Below are 27,995 nucleotides of genomic sequence, written 5' to 3'. Positions count from 1 at the left end.
CCAGATTTACATGAACACATATAAGGGTGGGGACACATTCTTGGAAAAGATGACGAGCGGGATCAAAATGTGTTTGAAAAGAATAGCGGAAATTTGTCACAACACACAGGCATTTATTTATGTATTTATTTATTTATTTATGTATGTATTTATTTATTTTAGCCATTCACAAATTTCCATTGCATGGTAAGCTTATATGCACTAAAATAGAAAATCGTGTCGGGCGAAAGAAAATTGCGTCAGTGTGAAGTCACATTTAAAAAAAAATAATAACAATAAATATAAACATATTTATTTATATTTTTTTTTCCCCTCCTACAAATCAATGAAATAATCCGTCGGATAAATAATCCTGTTAAGCGATGCTTTTCACTGTCACTGTTGGGGAAAAAAATAACTAAAATAAATAAATAAAAACTGCCAAAATAGATCAGACTAATCTCAGTCGTACACACACACACACACACACACACACACACACATATAAACACACACTCTGGGGACTTGTTGTGGATTACGCTAACCAAGCTAATGATCTCCTCAATGGGACAACTGGGACCACAGTCACTTGCAGGACACCCCCCCCCCCCCCCCGGGACCACCGAGACTCGAGGGTAATTACCATGGAAATAGTGTGTGTGCGTGTGTGTCGGCGTTAAGCGGCTGTTCAATGGACTCCAAGGGTCCGCCGGGGGGGTGCGGACATTAGCTTTATTGGCGCGATCTAAGGGTCTTGTTTAGCCACAGCTGGGATTTAAAGCCCCTCGGGAGTCCGCCTGATGGTTGATGATAGCGCACTTGAATGGTGAAGGAAATGGCCGTGAAATTGCCAGGCTAACACCTAGCAAAAATCCATGCATTGATTGATAAGGTGGGGTGGTGGTGGGGGGGTCTTAAAATATGCATATTTCATCGCATTTTTTTCCTCCCAAATTTACAAATGTCCCCATTTTTTTTCTCAATTTAATGTTTATTATAATTTAACAGGTCCATACCGTCAATGAAAAGAAAGAGAGAAAAAAAAAGCATACAACTCACTTCTATGTCCATCAATACTCTTGAGTAGTTCTATCTTAAAATAACCAAACTTAGGTAAGTAATAAAAAACATGTACTCATTAATACAACTGTGTAACCATTTTTATAATATCACAAAATGAAAATAAATAAAGAAAAGACAATAGAGACAAAAATAAATATAAACGCAAATAAAATATACTCATAACGTTACGGGAGGCTTAAATGCATTCTAAAAAAATGTCCCCATTGTGGTACAATTAAAGGTTTTCTGATTCCGATTTTTGTTTTTTTTTTGGCGTATGAAAAACAGACATTTTGTTTTCATAGTTAAAACTGAAAAAGATACATTTGATGATTTTTTTAATGAATATTTATTTCCTATTATTTAATAATTGTTATCAAATTCTGTTTTTCTTATTGTTGTTTTGCTACCCCCTCAATGTTAATTCAGTCATTGTTTTTAAATATTTTGTTCTCTTCAAAGAAAAATCAATTAATAAATTTAATGTAATTTAATTTAATTAAAAAATAATCATTATTGTTAGGTTAAATATCACAAGCTAATATTAGCATTAACAGTTAGCTTTAAAGGACAACCGATGTCTCCGGACAAGTTGTGTCCATAATTTGTAAAATGGCTTCAAATGACTTCTACTGAGCGTATTTGACAAAGATTCCACCGCATATAGCTATATTTTACGTTTTACGACTCGCACTGAATATTCAGGAAGTCTTGTTTTTGAGTTGGTGACGAGTCTTCACGTGACGTCACTAAAGGAACGCCCCTGACCGAAAAAAAAAAGACATATTGTAGCGGTCCTTCCATCACGTCAATGTATTTTGCCGTACTATTTTGGTCTGGGGACCTCGTGTTGGACCCAAAAGCTGCCAGGAGAGGGCGTCCAAGCTCTATATAAGGAATTTATCAGCCTGTGGAAACGGAGGTGGCCACAGGAGGTCGCCATGTTGTGCCTCTTTTTTTTGTTGAGAGATTTTCCCCTCAATGTTGCCTCAAAATGGCACAAATAAATTCTTTAATGGATTGCAAACATGTATGCTTTCCTCTTCAGAACTATTTGAATGATATTCATAACTGGATGTGTAACAAGAAAGCATATTCTCCGAATCTGAAGCCATTGTTTGGATTCACTAGCAATGCAAGACGTCTTGGCGTGACGTCACCAACAGGGGGCGGGACTTCCTGAAAATTCACAGCTCAATTTTTTGCAGATTTTGGACACTTTAACTCATTTTTATTGGTGTTTTGCATTTGACTAAAATATCATACTGTGTATTTTGGGTATTTTAGATGCTACAAAACGTTTTTCTGATGTCAGTTAAAAAACAAAAAAATGGTGTCGGTTGTCTTTTAAAATTTAATGATTATAAACGAAATAAAATATTTACCCTATTGTGCAATGTTGAAACCTAACAATACGTTGTAATAATAATAATAAGAATAATAGGAATAATAAGTGTGTGTGTGTGTGTGTGTGTGTGTGTGTGTGTGTGTGTGTGTGTGTGTGTGTGTGTGTGTGTGTGTGTGTGTGTGTGTGTGTGTGTGTGTGTGTGTGTGTGTGTGTGTTCTTTTCTTTGCATAGCAGCATGGACATTTTGGCTTGTTTTGGCCAAATTCAAGGGCCGCCACATCAATTTTTGTATCAACTTAGTGTGTCTTGCCAAAATACCAAATTTGCAAATTGTCTTCCATTGAGAGAAAAAAAATGTGTGTTTTTGTAGCGGGCAGTTTTACGATTGACTGTGTGTGTGTGTGTGTGTTTGTATGTGTGTGACAGAGTGATAGAGCGAGAGAGAGATAAGAGACTTGATGAGAGTCTGGTGCAAAAGGCAGTAAGTGTCGCGTTGGAAGGGGAAATAGAAGGAATAGAAGGACGAGGAAGGGAAATGTGAGTGTGGAATTCTCAAACAGCAGCACATTGTGGTCATCTGCAGTGCGATGAGTCACCTGTAGGCAACACACACACACACACACACACGCACGCATACGTGCATACACACACGCTGGCGTACGTGCAGTGAAGTGGAGCTGAGTATAATCCCTGGCGATAGCGACAAAGCGCATTGTCTTGGCGGAACGGAGAGAAATTCGGAGGCGCCACAATGACAAGCGGGCTGGAGGAATCGGCTTGGTGGTTGCCGCGGGAGACGGATTCCAAGAAAGAAAAACAAACAAACAAATACAAAAAAAATATATGGATATGTCTACTCAAAACACCTGTGCTAAAAGGAATTCACCAGCCTCGCAGTTGGTGCTTAAAAAATAAATAAATAACAATAAAAATAAAGAAAAAAATACCTAAGATGGCTGCTTCCAAACAAAATGTCTGACTTCCTGCGCACCAATTAAATGCAGTTTTCTATTTGACCTAAAATGGCTGCTTCCAACCAAAATGGCTGACTTCGTTAGAGTTCACTAAATGCGATTTTCTACATGACCCAAAATGGCTGCTTTCAACCAAAATGGCTGACTTCCTGCGCGGCAATTATATGTGATTTTCTATATGACCCAAAATGGCAGCTTCCAACCAAAATGGCTGACTTCGTTAGAGTTCATTAAATGCGATTTCCTACATGACCTAAAATGGCTGCTTCCAACCAAAATGGCTGACTTTCTTTGCGGCAATTAAATGTGATTTTCTATATGACCTAAAATGGCTGCTTCTGACCAAAATGGCTGACTTTCTTAGCGGCAATTAAATGTTATTTTCTATATGACCCAAAATGGCAGCTTCCAACCAAAATGGCTGACTTCGTTAGAGTTCATTAAATGCGATTTTCTACATGACCTAAAATGGCTGCTTCCAACCAAAATGGCTGACTTCCTGTGTGGCAATTACATGTGATTTTTTATCTGACCCAAAATGGCTGCTTTCAACCAAAACGGCTGACTTTCTTTGCGGCAATTAAATGTGATTTTCTATATGACCTAAAATGGCTGCTTCTGACCAAAATGGCTGACTTTCTTAGCGGCAATTAAATGTTATTTTCTATATGACCCAAAATGGCAGCTTCCAACCAAAATGGCTGACTTCGTTAGAGTTCATTAAATGCGATTTTCTACATGACCTAAAATGGCTGTTTCCAACCAAAATGGCTGACTTCCTGTGTGGCAATTACATGTGATTTTCCATCTGACCCAAAATGGCTGCTTTCAACCAAAACGGCTGACTTCCTGTGTGGCAATTAAATGTGATTTTTCTACTACACCTAAAATGGCTGCTTCCAACCAAAATGGCTAGCGTGCCAGTTAAATGTGGGTTTCTCTATCACCCAAAAATGGCTTCTTCAAACCAAAATGGCTGACTTCCTGCGCAGCAATTAAGTGCAATTTTCTATATGACCCAAAATGGCTGCTTTCAACCAAACTGGTGCACTTCATGTGCGGCAATTACATGTGATTTTCTCTCTGACCCAAAATGGCTGCTTCCAACCAAAATGGCTGACTTTCTTTGCGCCAATTAAATGTGCTTTTCTACATGAAAAACACTTCACGTGATCCACACAAAACGACGTGCTTGTCATTTCAAACACACGCACAGACACACACAGCTAGCCATCACGTTACTCGGCCGTGCTTTCAGACAGCCGCGTCCGCCATTTGTCTTTGGAGTCGCCCGCGGTGCAGCAACCCGGGCGGTCGCCGTCACCCCCTTTCGGTGTCTTATCACCCCATATCTCCTCGCACTGTAAGACCCTCCCCCCCATGACCCCCTCCCAGCACCCCCCGCTAGTACCATTAGCCTGTCGCGCGCGTCAATATGTGAATTGGACTCGGCTGCAAACGTTTCGGTGTGAATGTAGCGATTAGGGTATTATTTTTTTTGCCCCCCCCCTTCATCCTGTTGCCACGGCAACGCCTGCAATGAGGCATGTATTGATTTGTATTCAAATTTTTACCCGCCACGCCTCCATCCTACCATTAGATACAGTTTTTTTCCTTTTTTTTCCATTTCCATCCTGCAATTATGTATTGCAAATATCAGCAAATATTCATAAACTATTCTTGGCATATCATGTTGGATCAGTCACTACAGTAGGCTCGTTGACCAAAACATGTTAAATATGAATAATATCGGAGGACTTTGAAAAATATATACATTTTATACATTATATATTGGGGAGAGTGACTAAAAAAAACAATGGGACTATAATAATACAGGTAACATCCGACGTACGACCGAATTCCGTTCCGACCAAACGGTCGTAAGTCAAAATGGTCGTAAGTCGAAATCCAATCAAAATGTTGAATAGAGACTCAGAAGCTCACAAACTCCCCCTCTTAAAATGTTAAAAATAGGGTCTGGAGGTCATGGTCGTAAGTACGGGTGGTCGTAAGTCGAGCAGGTCATAAGTTACCTGTAATAATACATTTCATTTCTAAGCACCTTTCAAAACTCTCAAGGTCACTTTAAAGTCACAGGATGAGTTTTCTCGGTGGCTATTAGCTATCTAGCAGGCTATCTATTAGCTATCTAGCTAGCTAGAAATCTAGCTGCTATCTAGCTGGCTATCTACTAGCTCTCTAGCATGCTCGGTATCTAGCTGGCTATCTAGCTAGCTATGTATGTAGCCAGCTATCTGGCTATCTATTAGCTATCTAGCTAGCTCGGTATCTTGCTGGTGATCTATTAGCTATCTAGCTAGCTAGGTATCTAGCTAGCTAGCTGGCTATCTATTAGCTAGCTAGCTTGCTCAGTATCTAGCTGGCTATCTAGCTGGCGATCTATTGGTTATCTAGCTAGCTAGGTATCTAGCTGGATAGCTAGCTGTTAGCTAAATATATATACAGTATATGTTTTTTTGTTTTAAGACAAATTCTTGCTCACAGATTGCCCAACAAAGTTTGAACAGGGTCGCTGACTTGCGGTTGCAAAACCACTGATATTTCTTTTAGACTTTAGCGATATGTGAAAGGGTCAAATTATTAGAAATCAGGCTACCGCCGCTACCGTCGCTGCTTCCCAAGCGCCGCCAGCAGCAAACGCGAGATAAGCTCATGCGCTGCCGGAAAAGAAATGAATGGAATACGGCGTAGCGCGATAGGGAAGCAAATGAGAATGAACGGATGGCGCCATAATGGAGTAGCAACTGGGGGGTGGGGGGGTGTGCGGCGACAAGGTAAGCGTGAAAACGATAGCGGAGACAAGAGGCGCGTTTAGGACGTGCACTTACATATGGCCAACTTACTTGCGCCGTGCCACGTCGCAGATAAAGAAAATGGGGAAAATTCACCTTGCCCCCCCCCCCACACCCCCACCCACAAGCCGCTATCTACTTGAAAAGAGCTGAAGGCATATAAGCTTTTTTTACAAGGTCGGCTTCGACTCGCACTGTCTGTGTTTGAGCTTTCCCAAAAGAGATTAGCTTCTTCTTTAGCGCGTCGTTCAATTGTCTTTGCATGGTGATGACCAAAAAAAAAAACTACAAAATAAATAAAAATAAATAACAAATAGAAAATAAAAATGTGAAAATAATCAACAAAAAAACAAAACGTAATAAAAAAATACTAAAAAAAATAACAAATACAAATTATTAAATACGAAAAAACAAATAAATAAATAAAATTAAAATTAATATACAGTAAAGTCTCGTTATATCGATATCGGATATATCGATAGTCCCGGTTATATCGATACTATTTCTATGCACGCACGGAGAAAATTACATGCAAACAGGGTTGGATATATCGATAGTCCCGGTTATATCGATATTTTTTCGGACTCCCTTGAATATCGATATAACGAGACTTTACTGTAGATAGAAAAATGATAAAAAATAAATAAGTAACAAATGAATAACAACAAACAAATAATATACAGATAATAAAAAAATAAAAGAATATAAAATACAAAAAAAAAATACAAACTACAAAATGGAAAATTAAAAATATAAATAAAAAATTTAAAGTACAAAAAAGTAACAAAATAAAAAATATAAAATTTAAAATGAAACACCAAAAAAAGAAAATGTTCAACAAATAAAAATAATAAAAAAATGAACAATGACAACAAAATGAATTACATTTAAAAGTAAAAAAAAATAAATTACTAATTTTAATTTTTTTAAAATTTTAAAATGTAATTTTTTTGTATTTAAATTTTACTTCTTTTATTTTACTTTTTTACATTTTTTTTGTATTTTTTCTATTTCATTTTAAATTAAAAATTAAAAAAAATACAAAAGAGATTAGCTTCTCGCAAACGGGGGCGTGTTGTTCAAATGTCTTTAATGATGACCCCAAAAAATAAATAATAAATAAAAATAACATTTGAAAATAATAAATGAATAAGAAATAAATAAAACAAAAAATATATATCAAATACAAAAATACAAATAAATAAATAAAATAAAATAAAAAATAGTATATAAAAAAATTCAAATGATACAAAAATAAAGAAATAACAAATGAATAACAACAAACAAAAAGAAATACAAAAAAACATAAAATACAAAGAAAAAAAAATATATAAAATGGAAAATTAAAAATATAAATAAAAAATAAAAAGTACAAAAAAGTAACAAAATTAAAAAAATAATTTAAAAAGAAACACTAAAAAATAAAATGTTCAACAAATAAAAAATAATTAATAAAAAATCAACAATGACAATAATAATAAAAAATAATTTTGAATTTAAGTTTTTAAAGTTTTTAAAGTTTTTGAAATTTTAAATTTTAAATTTTAAATTTTAAATTTTAAATTTTAAATTTTAAATAACACAAATGATCAAATGTATTTGTGTATTCTGAACATGCATTTGCTTCAGCGAGGACTAAAACACGTTCAATAAATCCATAAACGACTACACGCTAAAATTGTCTCTTGAAAAATTTGTATTTGGGCATTTCCAAGACAGGCTTGTTCGAAAAAGGGGGTCTTTGATGTCACGAACCATTTTTAATGTCTAAAAAACATGTATTTTGACATTTACGAAAACATAGTTAGCTTAGCGACGCTTCCAAAGCAGCTATCCGATAAACTGTCAGATGGGATTGAAGGTTCTTTGGCGCCGTAGGTGTCGGCGATGAGTCACGCGGGCACATTAGGGCGTTCCAAATGACTTCCCAGCCAGTCGGGCGCTACGGCACTGATAACCGATAAGACTTTTTTTATTGCAACCGTGGGGACTCGTTGGGATCCCGCCGCCACCGCCTGGTGCACTCCAAGCCGCATTTTTCCGCCATGTATCGGACGTGTCGTCTTTTTATTTTATATAATTATAATTGGTGGAATTTTCATTTGACGTCATTATATTTAAATGCCTTTTTTTTAATTTGACGATAGCAGCGTCGTCGCACTGTTAAATATGTGTGTGGTAAATTGTGTGCAGTGTCATTGTTGTAACAGCTGTAATTTTTTTAAGGGGGGCGGGGGCAACAAGGGGTCGTGGTGACCTAACGAGTGGTTATTTATTATTTTTTATGTCGGCAGCCGAGCCGTAGCTATTTGGGATCTCTTGGCAGATTGTTAAAAGCTGCTCATTTGACGTCAATATGAAAAAATAATGAATGCGCGCGTGCATTAAAAGCATTTTTTTTAATGGAAGAAACAAAATTCGCCCCCGGTTGTTTTTTTTTTTTAAGCATAATGCGGCTGTTGTTATTGTTTTTGCAATGGTGCTTTAGCATACCGAATGATTTGCATTCGACAAATCGGATTGTGTTTCTCCTCCGGTCCTTTAGGTGGCGCTATGTGTTCCATAGTGGATACTAATCGAGAAAACTTCACCTGTGAGTGTAAAGTGTCCTTAAGAGTTTTGAAAGGCGCTTATAAATGAAAAGTAATATTATTATCATTATCATTATCATTATTGTCATCATCATCATCATTGGCATTATTGGCATTATTGTCATTATTATCATCATCATTATTATCATTAGTATCATTATTATCATCATCATTGGCATTATTGGCATTATTGTCATTATTATCATCGTCATTATTATCATTAGTATCATTATTATCATCATCATCATCATTGGCATTATTGTCATTATTGTCATCATCATTATTATCATTAGTATCATTATTATCATCATCATCATCATTGGCATTATTATCGTTATTGTCATTATTGTCATTGTTATCATCATTATTATCATTATCATCATTTTTATTATAATTATAATTATAATATTGTTGTTATTATTACTATTAGCATAAACTAAAAGAAAAAAATAAATAAAAAAATATAATAAAAATAAAAATAAAAATAAAAATAAAAATAAATAAAAGTAATAAAATAAAAAAATAAATAAAACAAAACAAAATACAAAATACAAATTATAAAACAGTAAATAACAAATACATGGCAAAACACTATTACAAAAAAATAAAAATAAAAAATACAAAATACATACAAAAAAAAGTAAAATAAAATACAAAACAAAAACACGAACAAATAAAATTTTAAACAAATAAAAAATTAAAAATGAAAAACAAATAAATAAAAACAAAAAAAAACAAAATAAAAAATAAAACAAAATACAAAATACAAATTATAAAACAGTAAATAACTAATAAATGGAAAAACACTATAACAAAAAAAATTAAAAATAAATTAAAAAACACGAACAAATAAAATAAATACTAATACAAATACTAAATAAATAATAACAATGAAAAAAAAAATACAAAAAAAATCCCACAAAAAAACAAGTTTTGTGCTGCATGGCCAATAGAAAATAAAAAATAAAAACCCACCAAAATGTCCCATTGGGGCTTTTATTGGCCTGGCGGCGGGCCTTTTGCAAAGTCGTGGCGGGCCGGTCCCGCCTTGGCGTTGGATGCGGCGTTTACTGAGGCGCGACGTGAAGATTGATGGCGGCCGCTGATGTCTTTGCACTGCGCATATGAGACGCCTCATCAACCTCAAATTCGCCGCCTGCCCCCCGACCGCCATTACTCACCCCCCCCAAACCCTCCCCGGCACACCTCCGCCAGCTCTGGGGGAGGAACGAAAGCAAGTGGGGGGAGATAATTTGAGTAGGTGTTTGTTCCATCTTGGCAACATGTTAGCCACCGCTAAATGCTAAAAATAAATAAAATAAAATCGATAAAAATAAATAATAATCAAAACACTTTTGGGGTTGTGTTGCAACTTCCTGTGTAGTTATACATGCTAATTTCTGCTTAGACTGATTCTGTAACTAGAGATAATTATGATTATGAAAAAAAAAATTGAATGTGGATGACTTCCTGGTTTGCTTGTGGGCTACTTCCTGGTTGGTTTGGGTGAAACAATACGTACACGTTTACATACATTGAGATATAAAAATACACACACATTATATCGATATCTGTATTGATATAGATACATAGAGATACAGATGTATAGATATAGATATAGATATAGATATAGATATAGATATAGATAGAAATGGCTTAGATGGAGGACACTGATTCACTGTGGCCACCCCTGAAGGAAAAAGCCGAAAGGAAAAGAACATAGATATATAGATATAGATATATAGACTGATCTAGATATCTAAGTCGATTTAAGTATACAAGTATATAAGATATTGATCTATAGATATATTAATATATAGATATAGAGCTAGAGAGCTATGTATGTATTAAATTCCTTAATTTTTTTAAAGGTTTCTGATTTATTTATCAAGCTATCCAGCTCTTTAGCTAGCTATCTCACTAGCTAGCTATATGCTATCTAGGTCCCTGGCCGACTATCTAGCTAGCTATCTATTGGCTGTATAGCTATCTAGCTGGCTGTCTATCTATCTATCTATCTAGCTATTAGCTAGCTATTGGTTAGCTTGCTAGCTTTGTATCGATTTGAGTTATTTCCGGGCTGAGCGAACGCTGGCGCGTGTGGCTGCCGCTGCTCATCCACAGAAAAACTTATCCTGTGACTGTAAAGTGACCTTGAAAGTTTTGAAAGGCGCTTAGAAATTAAATGTATTATTATTATTATATCTATTATGTCTATTATATATCGAAATATCTATATATTTTGTATATCTATACATGTCTCTCTCTCCCTATACAGGTAACATCGGACTTGCGACCAGCTCGACTTACGACCCCCCGTACTTAAGACCATGACCTCCAGAACCTTTTTTTTTTTTTTTTTTTTTTCTACGTCTGGCACCGCAATGCGCTAGCAGGCCGTCAACCCAGTTAAACAGAAGACAATTGATGATGAACTAGGTAAAATTATCGCAGAGAAAGCACCGACAAGGGATCATTCTTCAAGATGGTGACAGAAGAAGGCTACGTTCCTCATCAAGTGTTTAATGCTGATGAAACCGGCCACTCCAAGCCATCAACGACCATCACAAAGGTAAATAAAATGACTTTATTATACAGTAGAGGTTATTTCTTTAATTATAATACCATAGCACATTTATTATACATAAAATAAGGTATATTGTGTGTAGTTTTAAGGCTTAGAAAAGTAGAAAATTATGTTTTATGGGGAGCTGGGAACGGATTATTCTCATTTTAATGGTTTCCTATGGAAAATTAATTTTTGGGATACACACTTTTCGCCTTACACACACTGTGTGGGAACCAATTAAGTTCGTAAGCCAAGGTATCACTGTATATATATATTTGCATCTCTTCCTTTGTCATAAGACCACAAGGCCGTCACATTTAAATCCCCAGAGTGAAGTTCAGAAGGGTCGAGGGGATAAAAGAACACGGCGTGAACTCTTTACGAGCTATTCTTGCCATGAAAAGGCTGCAGCGTGGCGGAAGATTACAGCGTGGGCACACAGAAATCCCGACGCGGCGCCACGTTCCCGTCGGTTCATTGTGACGCCGCAATTACTCGTCCATTTCCAACCCTTGGCGGACGGGAAGCGTGCGGCGGCGTGGGCAGGAGAAGCGTATGCTAATTGCCCCAGTGCACTTTTAGCATTTAGGCGGGTGTCGTGCGCTCGCTAGCATGCATTAGCCAAAGCAACAAAAAAAGATAAAAAGAAGGAAAAGAAAGAAAAGAGAGTCACTACCGGCGTGTAGGTTCATCATTCTCAAAGCTTCTCCTCCTACGTGAGTATCCTCCTCTGTGTTCACAAAAAGAGGGAGGGGGGCGATAATTAAAGGGAACAAAAAAACAGTGTTGCGCGCATAGCCTCTTAAGCTAGGTTAACACCGCAATTACCTCGCTAAAATGTCAGTCTTCACTTTAAAAAGCTGTCACCAGTTACGCTTATTCATGCACGACTACGTTTTCGGGAAATAAATAAATATACAAATTAATATACAAATAAATGTACAAATAAATGTATACATAAATGGATACATAAATGTAGAAGTAAATGTATAAATATATAAATACATAATTATATACATAAATATATAAATAAATATATAAACAAATATCTATATAAATATATAAAAATATATAATATAAATATATAAATATATCTAAATAAATATATAAATATATAAATATGTAAATATATAAATAATTATATAAATAATTATAAAAATAATTATATATATATATATATATATGGGTAGGTATATATATATATATATATATATATAATTATATATAACTATAAAAAAATTAACAAATAAATATATAAACAAATGCCTATATAAATAACTATAGAAATATATAAATACAATATCTAAATAAATAAATAAATAAATAAATAAGATTGTAATATTATAATAATAATAATAATAATAATACATTTTACTTATCAGTTTTTCTGTGGGTGAGCAGCGGTAGTCACACGTGCCAGCGTTCACTCTACCCGGAAGTAACTCAAATAGATAGAAAGCTATTTGAGAAAAACTTATCCTGTGACTGTAAAGTGACCTAGAGAGATTGGAAAGGCACTTATAAATGTATTATTATTATTATTATTATTATTATTATTCCATCCCCCCCAACCAAAACAAAAACAGCAGTTGCAATACCGCCAACTAGTGGCCCGGCATGCACACTGCACATCATTCACGACTCCCAAACTTTGCGAAAGTGAAACTTTTGCGCCTTATGAAGCGTTCGAAACCCTGCGAGGCGGCGCGAGAATGGCCATTTTTGTTCCGTTTAATTAACTGTTGACGTCAGAAGGAGAAAATGATGATGATGAACCCTTTGGCGGCCATTTTGACTTGGTCATTAACCAGTACTTTGAGAGACCTTCCGGGACACGTTCCAGCCATTGATTCATTTACACTTTCACTACATTTTTGCCTTTTTTTTCTTATGAGCAGCAAAAATTACGACAAAGGCAGTGGTCAAGTGTGAGTCAATGTCGTGGCAGGTTGCGGGAGGGGGTGAGAGGGGGCGTTGCGCAGGCGGGCGGCTAATGCAGAGTGGCAGTTGATAATGCCAAGGCCGTGATATCAACCAACATCTGCCCTGCGGCACACCTCCGCCGCTCCGCCGCCGCTGTTATCATCGGCGCCATCATCATCGCCCCCCCCCCTCCCTCTAATCAAGCAGAGGTTGTCATGTGATGCCTTCAAGGGACTGTCTTGGAACGTCACGTTTACCTCTCGCAGTACGAGTCACTAAATGTCTCTTTGTGTAACGGTCTATTGTCCGGTGTTGCCTTCAGGGACGGTTAGGGACTTTCTGACACGACGGACACGCGGACTAAATATCAACTGTCCATCTTAAAGTCAAATTGTGCCTTTGGGGACGGTCTGAAATTATCATTTTTATGACACAATCGACCCACTCGTTAAATCAATCCCTTCATCCATTGTTAAATGTTGCCTTCAGTGACAATCAGAAATCAGATAAGTCAAAACATAACTGCCCCATTCACAATATCGTCAGCCATTGTTCGACGGTTCCCTTCTGCAATAATAATTTACCGCATTTCTTAACCAAAGCAGAAGTCAAATGAAATACAAGCGTGTAGTTGCATAAGTGTGCACACCCCCGTTACCAGTCGTAATCCGAATGAACCAAATTAAAATGTAACCCATGTTGAATGGGAGTCAGCACATACTAAGCACCTTTTGAAGTGCCACTTGTGAAACGTTGGATGTTCTAGTAGGCTTTTCCTGGCATTCCTTTTTTTTGCTTTAGTCAGGTGTTGCCTTCAGGGGCATTCCAATATCAATTTACCCTCCACCACTGATTTTTGCTCCATCAATCCACCTAAAATCACAGCGTTGCTCAAAACCAGCCTCAATCCCTCAATCACGCGTTGCCTTCAGGGACAGGGGGAATTCTTCCATCCAACAGCAACTCATTCATGCCCAAGTGTTGCCTTCAAGGACATTACTCAAGTAAAGCTTAACTTCCAAAAACTGCTTTTTCAATCTCTCAATCCAGTAAATCAAACGTTGCCTTCAGGCACATTCTGAAACCACAGCTTTCATCGCAGGACAGGACCGATCTGGCAACCTGGAGTCTCGTGTTGCATTTAGAGGCGGTTCGAAATCACCAAACTCCCCAAGGTAATATTGACATCAAGTTGAAAGTCCACTTCTAATAATAATAATAATAATAATAATAATAATAATAATAATAATAATAATAATAATAATCACAGGATAATTTTTTTTTCTGTGGGTGAGCAGTGGCAGCCACCCATCTCTCACTCACTGACTTTTGCTCTTCATTGAGTAGAATTTCATTCATGCCATTTCCCTTCATTCATGCTGAAGGGAAGGGGGAGTGGAAAGGGGGTGGGGGTGATAGAGGGTGAGTGCGGGAGGAAGTGGGGGGCGGGGTCGTGAAGGGCGTCGTCGGTGCCATCTCCACACCAACATTCTTATCAATGGACGTGACGTCAGCACAGCCTGCAGCTGAGAGTGGCGTATAGAGCAAAGGAGGTGGCAGGGGGAGGGGGGGGGTCGGTGATGGAGTCACGTGGTTCCACGGAGGGTATATACAATAAAGTTGCGCTGGCCGTGGTGCTGAAAACATCTACTACAATACATTAGCTGCACGCGTGACAAGTGACATAAAAAAAACATCCCGTCGGTTTTTATATATTTTTGTTGTTGTTTGTTTTTTTTATAAGTGGGGCAGAAGAGTCCTCATTTTTTATTTTTATTTTTTTTATTTTATTAGAATAGTCTTCAATGTCGCTCCCAAGCTGAAAAGAAGAGCTTCAAGTTTCCATGAGATTTCATTTTGGGGCTTTACTTTGACGCTCCCTCTCACCCTCTCGTCGCGAGTCCCCCCCCCCCCCCCACTAAAGTGGGACCCCAGGTAAGTGGAAAAAATTATAATTTCTTTATTCATTCTTTTTTGTGTGTGAAAGCATGATGAAAGCTTTATTGTCGGCAGGTGGAGCGTTTTTTTTCGGGCAGTCAAAAAACCGAATTTGCAAACACCCCCTTACGACTAATCTCCTTTTATATTTAATCATAATGCAATATGATTCATAACCAAACGAAATTTATGTCTATACATGCTTTTAACCCGCACCGTCACGTGCCAGATTGTTTTTTTACATGCACGGATTGACCAACGCGCCTGTTTTCGTTATCAAAAAAATATTTTTTTTATTATTACTATTATTATTATAATACTTCCCTAACGACGATATTTATAAATATATTTTGTAAAACAAGATTACTCGATTATAAACGTCCGTTTTAAGTCAATTTACGTGCATTGGTGACGTAGGGGGAGACGCGACGTGGCTAGGAGGAGGTTGTGAAATGGGGCGAGGGGAGGGGGGGTTACGTGTTTCGTTTCGCAAAATATCATTTTGAATTATGACAAATTATCCAAAAGGAATAAAAAAGAATAAAAAATAAGATGGAGAAAGAAAGAAAATAATGACGCGTGGAGCTCGCCGTGGATTCCGCCACAGTAATATGCAGACGGGGGGGGGGGGTGACGTGCCCACGCTTTGACCAAAAAACGGGGGGTGGGGGGGGTAGAGCCCTTCTTTGTAATGACAGCACCCACTCGCCTCCTGCAAAGAAGGTGATTGCAGTGGGTGACGTGGGGGGGCGATTGGGGTGAGTGGGTGAGGGGTTAAATGGACCAAGCAGATAATTTGCTTGGGAGGACGAAGAACAGGAAGAGGAGGGTGGCTGTATACGTGGGGATGGGAAAGGGGGGAAGGTGGGTGGGTAGGGGGGCTAGGGGGGGGGGGGGGCACTCAAGCGTGCTTTGCAGCTTTTTTACGCGTGACTTCCAACCCTGCGTGACGCATGCACGGGACCGATGTAGTGTTTTTTTGGGTTATTTCTAATATAAACATATTTGTACGTGGTGGTGGTGGGGGGGGGGGGGCATATTCACATTTTTGTCGATAAGTTTGGTTGAAAAACTAAAAAAAATGTCATCCACGCGTGAAGGTATTTAAAAAAAAATTGCTGGCACGTGGGAGTGTTGGGGGGTTTAAGGGGCTCCGTTGCGTCAAAATAGAATGCGTTTGAAAGCGTCCCCATTTTGCGGGTGTGAACGAGAAGCGAGAAAATTAAAAAAGAAAGGAAAATGGAGGATGGGGGGGGGCAGGCGCGTGGGGGTTGGGGGGGGGGGGGGTCAGGCCATTTTTGTGTGGGTTCGAGGATGAAAAATATTGAAATTGAAACATTGCCTCCCGGATGGTGAATTAGGAAAGAGTGGGATTCGTTTTTTTTTTTGTGTGGAGGGTGGATTTCAATTTAATGTGCCATTTCAATTATTTTTATTTAAAATGGGGAGGGAGGGTGATTGAATTTTAATCTGCCATTAAAACAAAAATAAATGTGTATTTGAAGTAATTTCCTGCTTTTTATTAATAATAACAATACATTTCATTTCTAAGCGCCTTTCAAACTCTAAAGATCACTTTACAGTCACAGGATCAGTTTTCAATGTGGGTGAGCAGCGGCAGCCACACCGCCAAGCCGGAATAACTCAAATAGAGTGATACCTTGGCTTACGAACTTAATAGGTTCCCAGACAGAGTGCGTAAGGCGAAAAGTGTGTATCCCAAAAATTAATTTCCCATAGTAAACCATTAAAATGAGAATAATCCGTTCCCAGGTCCCCATAAAACATAATGTTCTACTTTTCTAAGGCTTAAAATTACACAAAATATACCTTATTTTATGGTTAATAAATGTGCTATGGGATTATAATTAAAGAAATAAACAGTACAGTATAATAAAGTCGTTTTATTGACCTTTGTGATGGTCGTTGATGGCTTGATGGAATGGAGTGGCCGCTTTCATCAGCATTAAACACTTGATAAGGAATGTAGCCTTCTTTCACCATCTTGAGGAATGATCCCTTGTCGGTGCTTTCTCTGCCATAATTTTATCTAGTTCCTCATCAATTGTCTTCCGTTTAGCTGGGTTGATAGCTTTTCTCATCAAGTGTAAAGATGGCTTGTGCAGGTTGCTTGTGGAGCCTGATTGATGGGATATTTTAACCTTGCAGTCTACACTCCGCCTTTGACCTATCAACGTTGAAACTCTCACTGTCGTGCATTCTTGACCAATCACGTGACTTTAACCGAAGACTGGGGGCGGGGAATTGAGGGCAAAAACAATCCGCTGCCATTTTGTTGTTTGCGAACGACACATTACTAATTGAGGCAGCTCCATGTACAAAGAAAAGTTCGTATGCCAAGGTAAAATTTTCATAAATGTAACGTTCGTAAAGCGAAAAGTTCGTGATCCAAGGGGTTCGTAAACCGAGGTATCACAGTATTTGAAGTAATTTCTTGCTCTGCATTCCGTTCCCCCCCTCCTGCTGTCTCCTTCCCACAGTTGCTTCACCTCCATCCTGCCCGCCCCGCACGGTCATGACCCGCCATCACGCCCCCGCCACAGCCCGCCTCCTGCTATTGGTCCTCCTCCCCGTCACTCTGCGGCTGGCCATCGACGCCGCCCCCTCCTGGGCCAAACCCGAAGACGGAGGGCAGGAGGGAGGGGAAGCGGCAGAGGAAGGGACGGCGGCGGCGGTGCCCGTTCCGTCGCCCCGAGGCGACGACAACAAGACGTCGCGGGACGGCGACGAGCAGCTCCAGTCCGGATCGGACCGGGCGGGGGCGCTTGCGGTTCTTCTTCAGGCTCTGGACTTGCCGACGGAGGCGAGTCCGGAGGGGGATGAGAGACCTTCGAACCCGCTGGAGGTCAACTGGCTAAGGAGGCAATCTGAGGAAGACCCTATCCAGGACTTTGAGGGGGGCCGCGGGGGGTCGGCTGAGGACCCCCAGGGGACAGCGTCAGATGAAAGCTTCCTCGCCGGGGGTGACGAGGGCTCCTTGCAGCGCAAAATCCGCGGTTACTTCCAGAACATTGATTTAGGGCTCCAGGACAATGAGATCTTGCCACCCCTGAAGGGCTACAAGGCGTACAACACGCAGTTGGCCCGAGCCGGGAAGAAGCTTCGCTGGGGTGAGGACACCCCAACCGGCCCGGTTAAGGGCGGTAACTTCATGGACGACTTTGAGGAGCAGGGCGGCGAGCTAGAGGAGGAGGTGGAGGAGGAGGACGAGAGCCTGAGCCGCACCGAGGAGGAGGCCAGAGCCCGGGCCGAGAAGCAGGAGGTCCTCAGGCAGCAGGAGGAGGCCGAGAAGGCCCGCGAGGAGGAGCAGCGCCTGGCCGACGTGGCTTCCGACATGCTCCTCCAGTACATGGGCCGCAAGCAGCAGCAGGCCTTCCTCAAACCCCGGCGCAAAAGCGCCAACGCCGCAGAGGACAAGCGTTCCGAGGAAGTCCTCCTCCCCGACCGGGACGAGGACGACCTGGACCAGCAGATGATCGACCGGCTCATCGAGATCAGCAGCAAGCTGCACCTGCCGGCCGACGACGTCATCGAGATCATCAGCGACGTGGAGGAGAAGAAGAAGAAGCGGAAAGAACTTCAGCAGCAGCTTCCGCCCGTCGTCGCCGCCGCCGCCCTGCCGCCGGCGCCACGTTTCCGGCCCCTGGTACCGCCGCCGACCGTCTACCACTACACGGCGTCCAAAAACCCCAAGAAAGCCCTCTACAAAGCCCCCCACAAGGCGTCCTACAAGACCATGAAGAAGTGGCAGAAGGACAAAGGCAAGTCGCGCAAAAAGGACTTCTGGTACCAGCCGCGGACCCCCTTCGACGACTGGTCCAAGCCCCAGAAGCAGTTCCTGGCCTTCCCTTCCTACCTGTACTACCAGAAGCCATATCGGGCGTACTACCCCGTCTACTTCCCCAAGCCGCGGTACTACAGCAAACCCCCGCTTGCGCAGGAACAGGCCTTTGACCCGCAGGAACCGGATCCGCAGAGTCCCCGGCGCAGGCACAGGGGTCAGGCCAAAAACCGGGGACGGGGCTGGAGGCAGAGACCGACGCCCCGTCTCCCCGACGTACCGTACATCTCGAACTATATCCTGCCACACCCGCGGACCTACCAACCCCCGCCGCCCCCGAAACCGCTGGCCCCGCCCCGCCGAGGTAGGCGGCCCCCCTTCTACTACCCGCCGGCCGCCGTGCGGGACGACGACTACGAGGAAGACGGACTTGTGCCTCAGCTGGACAGTGAGGAGGAGCTGGAGAACTTTATCGAGAGGATCTACATGAAGCGCAGAATGTATTGAATAACTGGTTGCGAGGGTTTTTCAATGGACCCACTGGTGGGAGGGGGTCTGGATTGGGGGCGGGGGGGTCTGGATTGGAGGCAGGGGGGGTCTGGATTGGGGGTGGGGGGTCTGGATTGGGGGGATCTGGAAGGCTATCGTAAGGCTAAAAAAATGTGTCGGTTGGTCGGACAGTCCGGGACGTTTGTTTTAATCCACTGGTTGTTTCTGTTTGGTTTTTCTGATGTTATCGAACTGGTTCAGTCAGAGGACGGGGTGAAGGTGGTTTGGGGCAGGGGGGTAGGAAAAAAAGCAGGGGGGGGGGGTTATCATGCACACCGCCATGTTTACATTGTGAACTCAGGCCGACATACGTTGGTCTCCATTCAGGTTTTCTACAATACGTCATGGAAATCATGTTTACAGCATGTATATACATTATACACACACATACATGTACACACACTCACACAAAACAGCTTTTGTTTGTATCAGATGTTTGTAGGTGCCTTTAGAATTTACGGGGGGGGGGGGGGTGGTAGGAGTACAAAGGTGCCACAAATATACATGTTTTTGCTTTATTTATTATTATTCTTAATTATTATTATTATTATTATTATTATTATTATTATTTTCCCACCCAGAATTTTTGCCTTACGCATATGTCGCAACAAATACCCGCGGACCCCCTCCCCCTCCCCCCAAAAAAAGCACAAAACACTTCCAGATGCGGTGGGCCGAGGTTTTGCCATTATTGCTATGATGCATTTCTGTCATATTATATATATTTTTTGTGACTCATATATTGTATTTATGATTGTTCGATCACGGCGGTTTTATTGAAAAATCGGACTCCATTTTGAAGGATAATAATAATAATAATAATATAGATATATAAATGAGAATTCAAGTAATCTGGTTAATAAAATATAATAATCTGGATCCTGAATACAACAGACACTAAAAAAGTCACAAAATGGTGCCCACTCTGACCTCCATTTCCGTCATATGACTCAAAAAGAGGAAAACAGACAGGAAGTCGGCCATTTTGAAAAATCTACATTCATTCACTGGGTTCTTTGGGAAAGGGGTAATGGGATATTTTTCAATATATATATTTTCTGCGACATTAAATTCATCAATTTATAAAAAAAAAATGGGTGAACATGTCCTATCCTAACACGTTTTATAAGAAAGAGAGTCTCAAACAACAATGCTCAGCATTGAACAGCAAGTCGGCCATTTTGGTTTGAACCATCCATATTCAGTCAGTAGCTATTCCTGGAAATACGTATTTACAAAAATAAATACTCCCCCAACTCATCCCCTGCCAGAACCGGTTCTCAACATCAGTTTCAACAACTGCCACAAAATTCAAAGGACAAAAGATCACGCACAAAAAAAAATCTTTGCATTAATAAACAGAATAAAAACAGGAATTTGGCCATTTTGGCTTGAAGCAGCCATATTCACTGGGGAGTCCCTATTTGAAAAAGCTGGCTATCTGTTGGCTATCTAGCTGGCTGGCTATCTATTAGCTATCTATCCACATGGCTGGCTATCTATTAGCTATCTATCCACCTGGCTAGGTATCTATTAGCTATCTGTTAGCTGTCTATCTATTAGCTATCTATTCAGCTTGTTGGCCATCTATTAGCAATCTATCATGACAGAATAATAAAAATATCTTGATGCCTGAAATTGAAAATTAAGTTGACCATTTTGATTTTAAGTAGCCGACCTGAGCACAACATTGCATGCTAAGCTAACAATTGCTACAGGGGGGGGGGCTTCCATCGCTTGATTGTTTTTTTGTTTGTCTTTTGTTGAAAATAAATAAATACTTGAAGCCCGCCGCCACCGCAAAAGTGTGCTGGGTGTGTCAGAAAAGGTGTTGGGGGAGAAATACTTTTCGTTCATTTTCTGAAGAAATTCAATGAGGAGTTTGTGGTTGGCTTGGGTGTGTGTCAGGGATTGTACTATTTAAGAAAAAGAAAAGGAAAAAAAAACAAAAACAAAACAATAACATGCACGTCTTTCTACTCGCATCTTTGAAAAAAGTAAAAAAAATCCAATAAAACAGTGTGGAGAATTCAAGATGGCTGTCTTCTCTCATTAAAACTGTGAAGATAAAAATATAAAAATAAAAAAACAACAAGGAAGAAGGCCTGACGACGCCATCTTGTCCGGACGAGTGTTTTGTCGTTGATGTCACGTTTAGCATTGTAACATGTACAGTGCGAAATCGAAAAACATGGCCGTGCAATGTGTACATAACAGCATGATGATGACCACGAGTTTTGCTATTCTATCCCCCCTCTAAAAGATGAACATCAATAAAAGCGGTTATTTTATTAAAGCTGATTTTTTTATTTTTATTTTATCTTCATGGCTAACACAGTGTGCCACAAAAAAAACAACAATTTGACGTTTAACGTCAGGGTGTGGGAGTGGGAGCCAAAATGGCGGACGGAAAGGGAAGGAAGGAAGTAAGGATGCAAGGAAAAGGGGGCGGTGATTGACAAGTGGTGATTGGCGCATGAGTCATCCATCTGCAGGACGGCGTTAGCGCGCGCGAGCTACTTGAAAAGACATTGCAGCGACTTGCGACTTCCAACGCCGCAACGTTGACACACTGAAATGAGTCATTCTCGTTTCACACACACACACACACACACACACACACACACACACACACACACACACACACACACACAGACAAACACGCATTCACTCACACACACACATTCCTGTTTCAATGGTTTTGTGAGGACATACTAAGTTGATACAAAAAATGATGTGGCGGCCCTTCAATTTGGCCAAAACAAGCCAAAATGTCCACGCTGCTTACAAAGAAAAGAACACACACACACACATTCCTGTTTCAATGGTTTTATGAGGTCCGGATAACTCCAGATAAGGAGTGAGGACCACCGTTGCTGATAAGTTTAGAGAAGAACTAGTGTTACATTTGAACACTAAATGTCACTTCAACTTGGGTACATTCAAAGTCCTCACCCCTGTAGTGAATTTGGTTAAATTACTGTTTTACTTTTTGTGGTATGAACTTTTTCCTCTCATTAACCACACGCACACACACACATAAACACACACAGTGAGTAAAAAATGTGTGTATACAAGTGAAATGAAAATACACAAAAAAAAAAATCATTTGGGATGAATTTGTGAGGACCTCTCTGAAACTTTAACAGATGCATATATCGACCCTCTAGAAAGCCTTTCGAATGAAAAACTTGTGAGGACCGGCCAAAATAATGTCTATTATGTGAGTAAAACTTTTTTTTTTGATTCCTTATAGTCTGGTGCGGAACATTTTTGAGGAAAAAAAACCACTCATTGGGGGTGCGCCTTATACTGCGGTGCGCCTTATACACCGTAAAATACGATAAATTGAGGGAAGAAGCGCCATCTTGGATTTTCGCTGTTCCTAATGTTTCATCCAGTTTCTTTGTTTTTTTTTTTTTTATAAGAGGGTATGGCGGGTGGGGCGTTGAGGGGGTGGCGGGGCGACAACATCAAACGTCTTTTTGGACCCTATTTGGACATATTACGTCTCATCAAGTCGGCTCTCGGCGGCCATTAAGAGCAGCGAAGTAGGCCTCCATCTTGCCACGCCTTATGTCTCTCATTTGCGGGTATGTTTTTTTTTTTTTTTTTCATCCGCCATCTTCGTTATTATTTCGCCACTCTTCTCCGCCTCCCTTTTTTCATCCTTTCATCTCATCATTTCTTCTTGGAAAGAGAGAAAGTGTGTTTTGGGGGGGGCAATGGAAGGGACGAAAAGCACTCTCGCTGCTGCACTGCTGTCACAATAGACTGGCGGTGAGTCATCTCCACTTATGTTGCCGGCGTCGTCCTCCTCCCACTAAACACACACATATGAGGGTTTTGTGGGGGGGAGAGGGGGGTGTCGGATGCGGGGGTGGGATCACTCCAATTACTACCTACCTGCCCTGCACTTAGAGGACACACACACATCGTTCGGTTTTGCACAATGACCCTGGAAAAGCAGCAAGCGGCTGCCTGTGTCATTTAGTTGATTGTGCTTTGCAAAATGGCTGCCTGACTGCATCAAAATGGAGGGGGGCGCGTGTGTGTGTGTGTGCGTGTGTGTGTGTGTGAGAGTGTGTGTGTGTGTGTGTGTGTGTGTGTGTGTGTGTGTGTGTGTGTGTGTGTGTGTGTGCGTATGAGGGGTGACTGGGTGATAAAGAGGAAGGCTGCGGAAGAGCACGCTGGGGTCAATGGGTGTCAGTAGGACAGATTTCGACTTTAGCGGTGGTCAAACGCCTGCTAGCGACACACGCAAGATGGCGCTGTCGTCAACCTGCTTTCTTCGCTCAATGTGTTTGAGGTGTTTTTTTTATTATTATTAGTTATAAATATATATATTATATATTTTTGAATGGCGCTTATAAATACAATGTATTATTCTTAGCTAGCTATTAGCTAGCTAAGTAGCTCGCTATCTAGCAAGCGAACAAGGTAGTTGTCTATTTGCTATCTATTTGTTATCTATTAGCTATCTGGCTGGCTGGGTAGCTACCTAGCTAGTTTTCTATTAGCTATCTAGCTAGATACCTATCTATTAGTTACGTCCTTGAGAGTTTTGAAAGGCGCTCATAAATATGATGTATTATTATTATCATTATTATTATCATCACAATCAGAATCATCTTTATTGCCAAGTATGTAGAACACACAAGGAATTTGTTTCCGGTAGAACACACACACACACACACACACTCTCACACACACACACACACACACACACACACACACACACACACGCACACACACACACGCACAAGTATCATCAGTATCATCATACATAAGTATTACTATTATTATTATTATTAATATTAGCTATCTATTAGCTATCCAGCTAGTTTTCTCTCTATTTGGGTTATTTTCAGGTTGAGTGAACGCCGGCGCGTGTGGCTGCCGCTGCTCACCCACAGAAAAACTTATCCTGGGACTGTAAAGTGACCTTGATAGTTTTAAAAGGCGCTTATAAAGGAAAAATGTAGTATGGGTTATTACTATTACTATTTATAATGATAATAAAACACCTCGAATGCGATACTCGTCCACAATCCACAAAATGGATGTGGTTCACTTTGCCTTTCAGAATAAAAGCAGTTACAATGGCACATCATTGAGGCGCTCCGCCATCACATTGTTCACCTCGAGGACACCCGAGTCGCCCCCCCCAGCTTTGTGAGTCTTTACAATGAGCCATTCAAAGGCATCAAATATTGAACACCCGTCGTTTCGGTTTCACACAGTCAAGTGTCGGGACAAAAGAAGAAGAAAAAAACTGCAGAGCGACGAGAGAAAGCGGCATGCAGGGATGCGAAGAAGAAGAAGAAGAAGAAAGGTGGGCCAATTTCAATTTCTGGTGGGACATTTTCCAAGAGGACGATATGGTTTTAAAAAGTTTATCTTACCTCAGTGGGATCGCCTCCATCGAGGCCGGCGATGGAGAAGAAGGCGGGTTGAAAATGTTCTCTGAACCAGAAGAACTCGAGGGAGCAGAAGATGGAGGGGCCGCAGGACGGGTTCAAAGCCTGGGCTGCCAAGGAGAAACGGAGGTTAGGTTTGGATAAAGAAAAAAATAACAATAATAATAATAATAATAATAATAATAATAATAATAATAATAATAATAATAGTAATAATAATAATAATAATAATAATAATAATAATAATAATAATAATAATAATAATACATTGGATTTCTAAGTGCCTTTCAAAACTCTCAAGGTCACTTTACAGTTGCAGGATAAGTTCTTCTGTGGGTGAGCAGCGGCAGCCACACGCACCAGCGTTCACTCAACCCGGAAGTAACTCTAATAGATATAAAGCTAGCTAGCTAGCCAATTGATAGCGAACAGATACCTAGCTAGATAGCTAGGCAGCTAAATAGCTAATAGATAGTTACCTAAATAGCTAGCTAGCAAGCCAGATAGCTAATAGCAAATAGCTAGCAAATGATAATAATAATGATAATTGCAGGCACATATTCTTTATCCTCTTTGAAATATGGTTATTTGTACCATAAACAAACAGTTTATGCGTCCTACAGTTGTTGTCATAAAAAATATCCTGCTATCGCCATAACCTTTTTTTTTGGGGGGGGGGGGGGTTCATCTGTCTTTTATAGGTCAGTGACCTCAAGACCTCACAAGACAAGAGCGCAGAAGGACCCCCACCAACAGAGGTTGAGCTGACCCCCGCAGTACTCCCGTCGCAGCCTTCCAATATCATCGGTAACACACACACACACACAAACACACACACACACACACACACACACACACACACACACACACACACACACACCTCTCAGATTTTGAAATGACCGGTTATTTATTTATTTATTCAGTCAGTTATTTATTCATTCATTTTTATTTATTTATTCATTCAATTATTTATTTATTCCTTCATTCAGTTATTTCTTTATTTGTTTATTCCTTCATTTTTATGTATTCATTCATTCAGTTACTATGTATTTATTCTTCAGTTTTATTTATTTATTCATAAAAAATATGTACTTATTTATAAACATTTTTATTTATTCATTTAAATATTTATTTATTTATGTATTCATTCAGTTATTTATTTTATTCATTTTTATTGATTATAATTATTTGTTCCGTTTTATTCATTTAGTTGTGTAGTTTTAAATGATGTATTATTATTATTATTAAATTATTTATTTATTTATTCATTTGGTTAATATTGATTTACTTGTTAAGTTTGATTTATTTATGTGTGTATATATGTACAGTATTTATTTATTCATTCAGTTGTGTTTTTTGATCATTTTTATTTATTATATTTATTTGTTCAGTTTTATTCATTTATTTATTTGTGTATTCGTGAATTATGTATTTATTTATTTATTCAGTGAATATTTGTTCAGTTTTATTCATTTCTGTATTCATAAATTATTTATTTGTTCAGTTATTGTTTATGTATTTATTTATTCATGTGTGTATTTATTCATTTATTTCTTCATTCAGTTTATTAATTGGCTATCCATCCATCTATTTATTTTATTGACATTTTTTTTTAGTTATAAACAAAACAGACTACATGCAAATTTAGTTGAGGTTTGACCTTATCTCTGAAATAAAGAGTACATATTTACCTTTTTGTTCCCATGTCCATGGTGACGTTGGTACAGATGGACCGTCCGAATCGTGCTGGTACTGTCTCAGGTCCCTTGACCCAGAGTATCACCCTTGGGCTCCACAGGTTGCGAATTTCTGCAAAATAATCATCAGGAAATGAATATTGAGGATGATTTTAATGAAATGTCTGAAACTTCTCTTGCCTGACAGCAGGATTCGGATTCTTGGTCTCTGCCTCCATCTAGAGGCCAAAAGGCGAACTACCAGATGGACCCTCGTCCTCATTTTGGTGTGGCCTGCTCGTCCCACGCTCCGTGTCGACCCCTGTGGGGCAACGAGGGGCCCAGCTGGGGGTCCAAGGGGACTCCCGATGGGGGCGAAGATGAACTGCAGCAACAGACGAAAAGAGCGTGCAAGCACTGCCACCTGGCGCTGCCCCCTGATACGCTCAGCTGGCACGAGGTAGACCACACACATTATTATTATTATTTCATTATTAATTACAGTAAAGTCTCGTTATATCGATAGTCCCGGTTATATCGATACTATTTCTATGCACGCACGGAGAAAATTGCATGCAAACAGGGTCGGATATATCGATAGTCCTGGTTATATCGATATTTTCCGGACTCCCTTGAATATCGATATAACGAGACTTTACTGTATTATTATTATAGTTGTTGTGCTTCTCCCTGCAGACAAAATGTCTCCAGTTTGACGGGCAGCGAAAAAACAAGTAGGATTTTGTCGGACAGCACCCAAACGCATCATCACTAGTACTGAATATATTCTTTTTTTTTAAAGCTTTGTTTTTCTTGCCGTGATGGTCCAATTTTTTTTTTAATATGACGTGTATGGAAGATTTTTAGGCATTGAGGGAAAAACACATGTACTCATTTTTTTGTTCTTTGTAAGAAGACATAAAAAGCTAAAATACTGTAAAAGTTTCCTATTTTTGATTGTTGAGTTTTGTTGCAAAAATTTAAAATGTCTTGAATTTCATCAAATTATGTCACTATTTTAGACAATGGTTACATTGAACTCAATTAGTTACATAAAAATATATATGTGTATATACGTATATAGTATTTTTTAATCTTCTATTCTTGTTTCTATTTATAATTGTATTTTATTTATTGCATTCTATTTGCGATTTTATTTATAATAGTACCTATGCTTGTCTGTGACTGTAAAGTGTCCTTGAGAGCTTTGAAAGACGCTTAAAATGTAATGTATTATTATTATTACATTAACATACTCTAATTGGAAATGTATTATTTTATAATTGATGTAAAGCCTATTTGATGTTTTTTTAAGTGCTCTATCAACAAATTTGACTCGCGCACGCTTATT

General features: G+C 39.6%; 3 protein-coding genes across 3 annotated transcripts in view; 2 read left to right on the top strand and 1 right to left on the bottom strand.

The window, feature by feature from the left end:
- LOC148886767 (multidrug and toxin extrusion protein 1-like) overlaps positions 1 to 25,074 on the bottom strand; it is a 46,083-nt gene extending 21,009 nt beyond the window's left edge. Inside the window, exon 1 of the mRNA XM_089016383.1 lies at positions 24,954 to 25,074. The gene's annotated coding sequence lies outside the window, so the exon portion shown is untranslated. The remainder of the gene's footprint in view (positions 1 to 24,953) is intronic.
- On the top strand, positions 15,062 to 19,564 carry LOC148886768 (uncharacterized). The gene is made up of 2 exons (XM_089016381.1): positions 15,062 to 15,194; positions 17,699 to 19,564. The coding sequence occupies exon 2, from the start codon at positions 17,734 to 17,736 to the stop codon at positions 19,504 to 19,506; it is 1,773 nt and encodes a 590-aa protein (XP_088872507.1). The 5' UTR covers positions 15,062 to 15,194; positions 17,699 to 17,733; the 3' UTR covers positions 19,507 to 19,564.
- On the top strand, positions 15,084 to 27,473 carry LOC148886766 (uncharacterized). The gene is made up of 7 exons (XM_089016391.1): positions 15,084 to 15,194; positions 24,792 to 24,883; positions 24,959 to 25,097; positions 25,670 to 25,775; positions 26,696 to 26,766; positions 26,853 to 27,104; positions 27,341 to 27,473. Exons 2-7 carry the CDS (start codon positions 24,849 to 24,851, stop codon positions 27,380 to 27,382), a joined length of 645 nt encoding a protein of 214 aa, XP_088872517.1. The 5' UTR covers positions 15,084 to 15,194; positions 24,792 to 24,848; the 3' UTR covers positions 27,383 to 27,473.
- The last annotated feature ends 522 nt before the right edge of the window (positions 27,474 to 27,995 follow it).

This window comes from Hippocampus bargibanti, linkage group LG16, assembly GCF_051943395.1.
Source record: "Hippocampus bargibanti isolate YZ-2025 linkage group LG16, ASM5194339v1, whole genome shotgun sequence".
NCBI classification, from domain to species: Eukaryota; Metazoa; Chordata; class Actinopteri; order Syngnathiformes; family Syngnathidae; genus Hippocampus; species Hippocampus bargibanti.
This window is presented reverse-complemented; position numbering and strand designations above follow the sequence as displayed.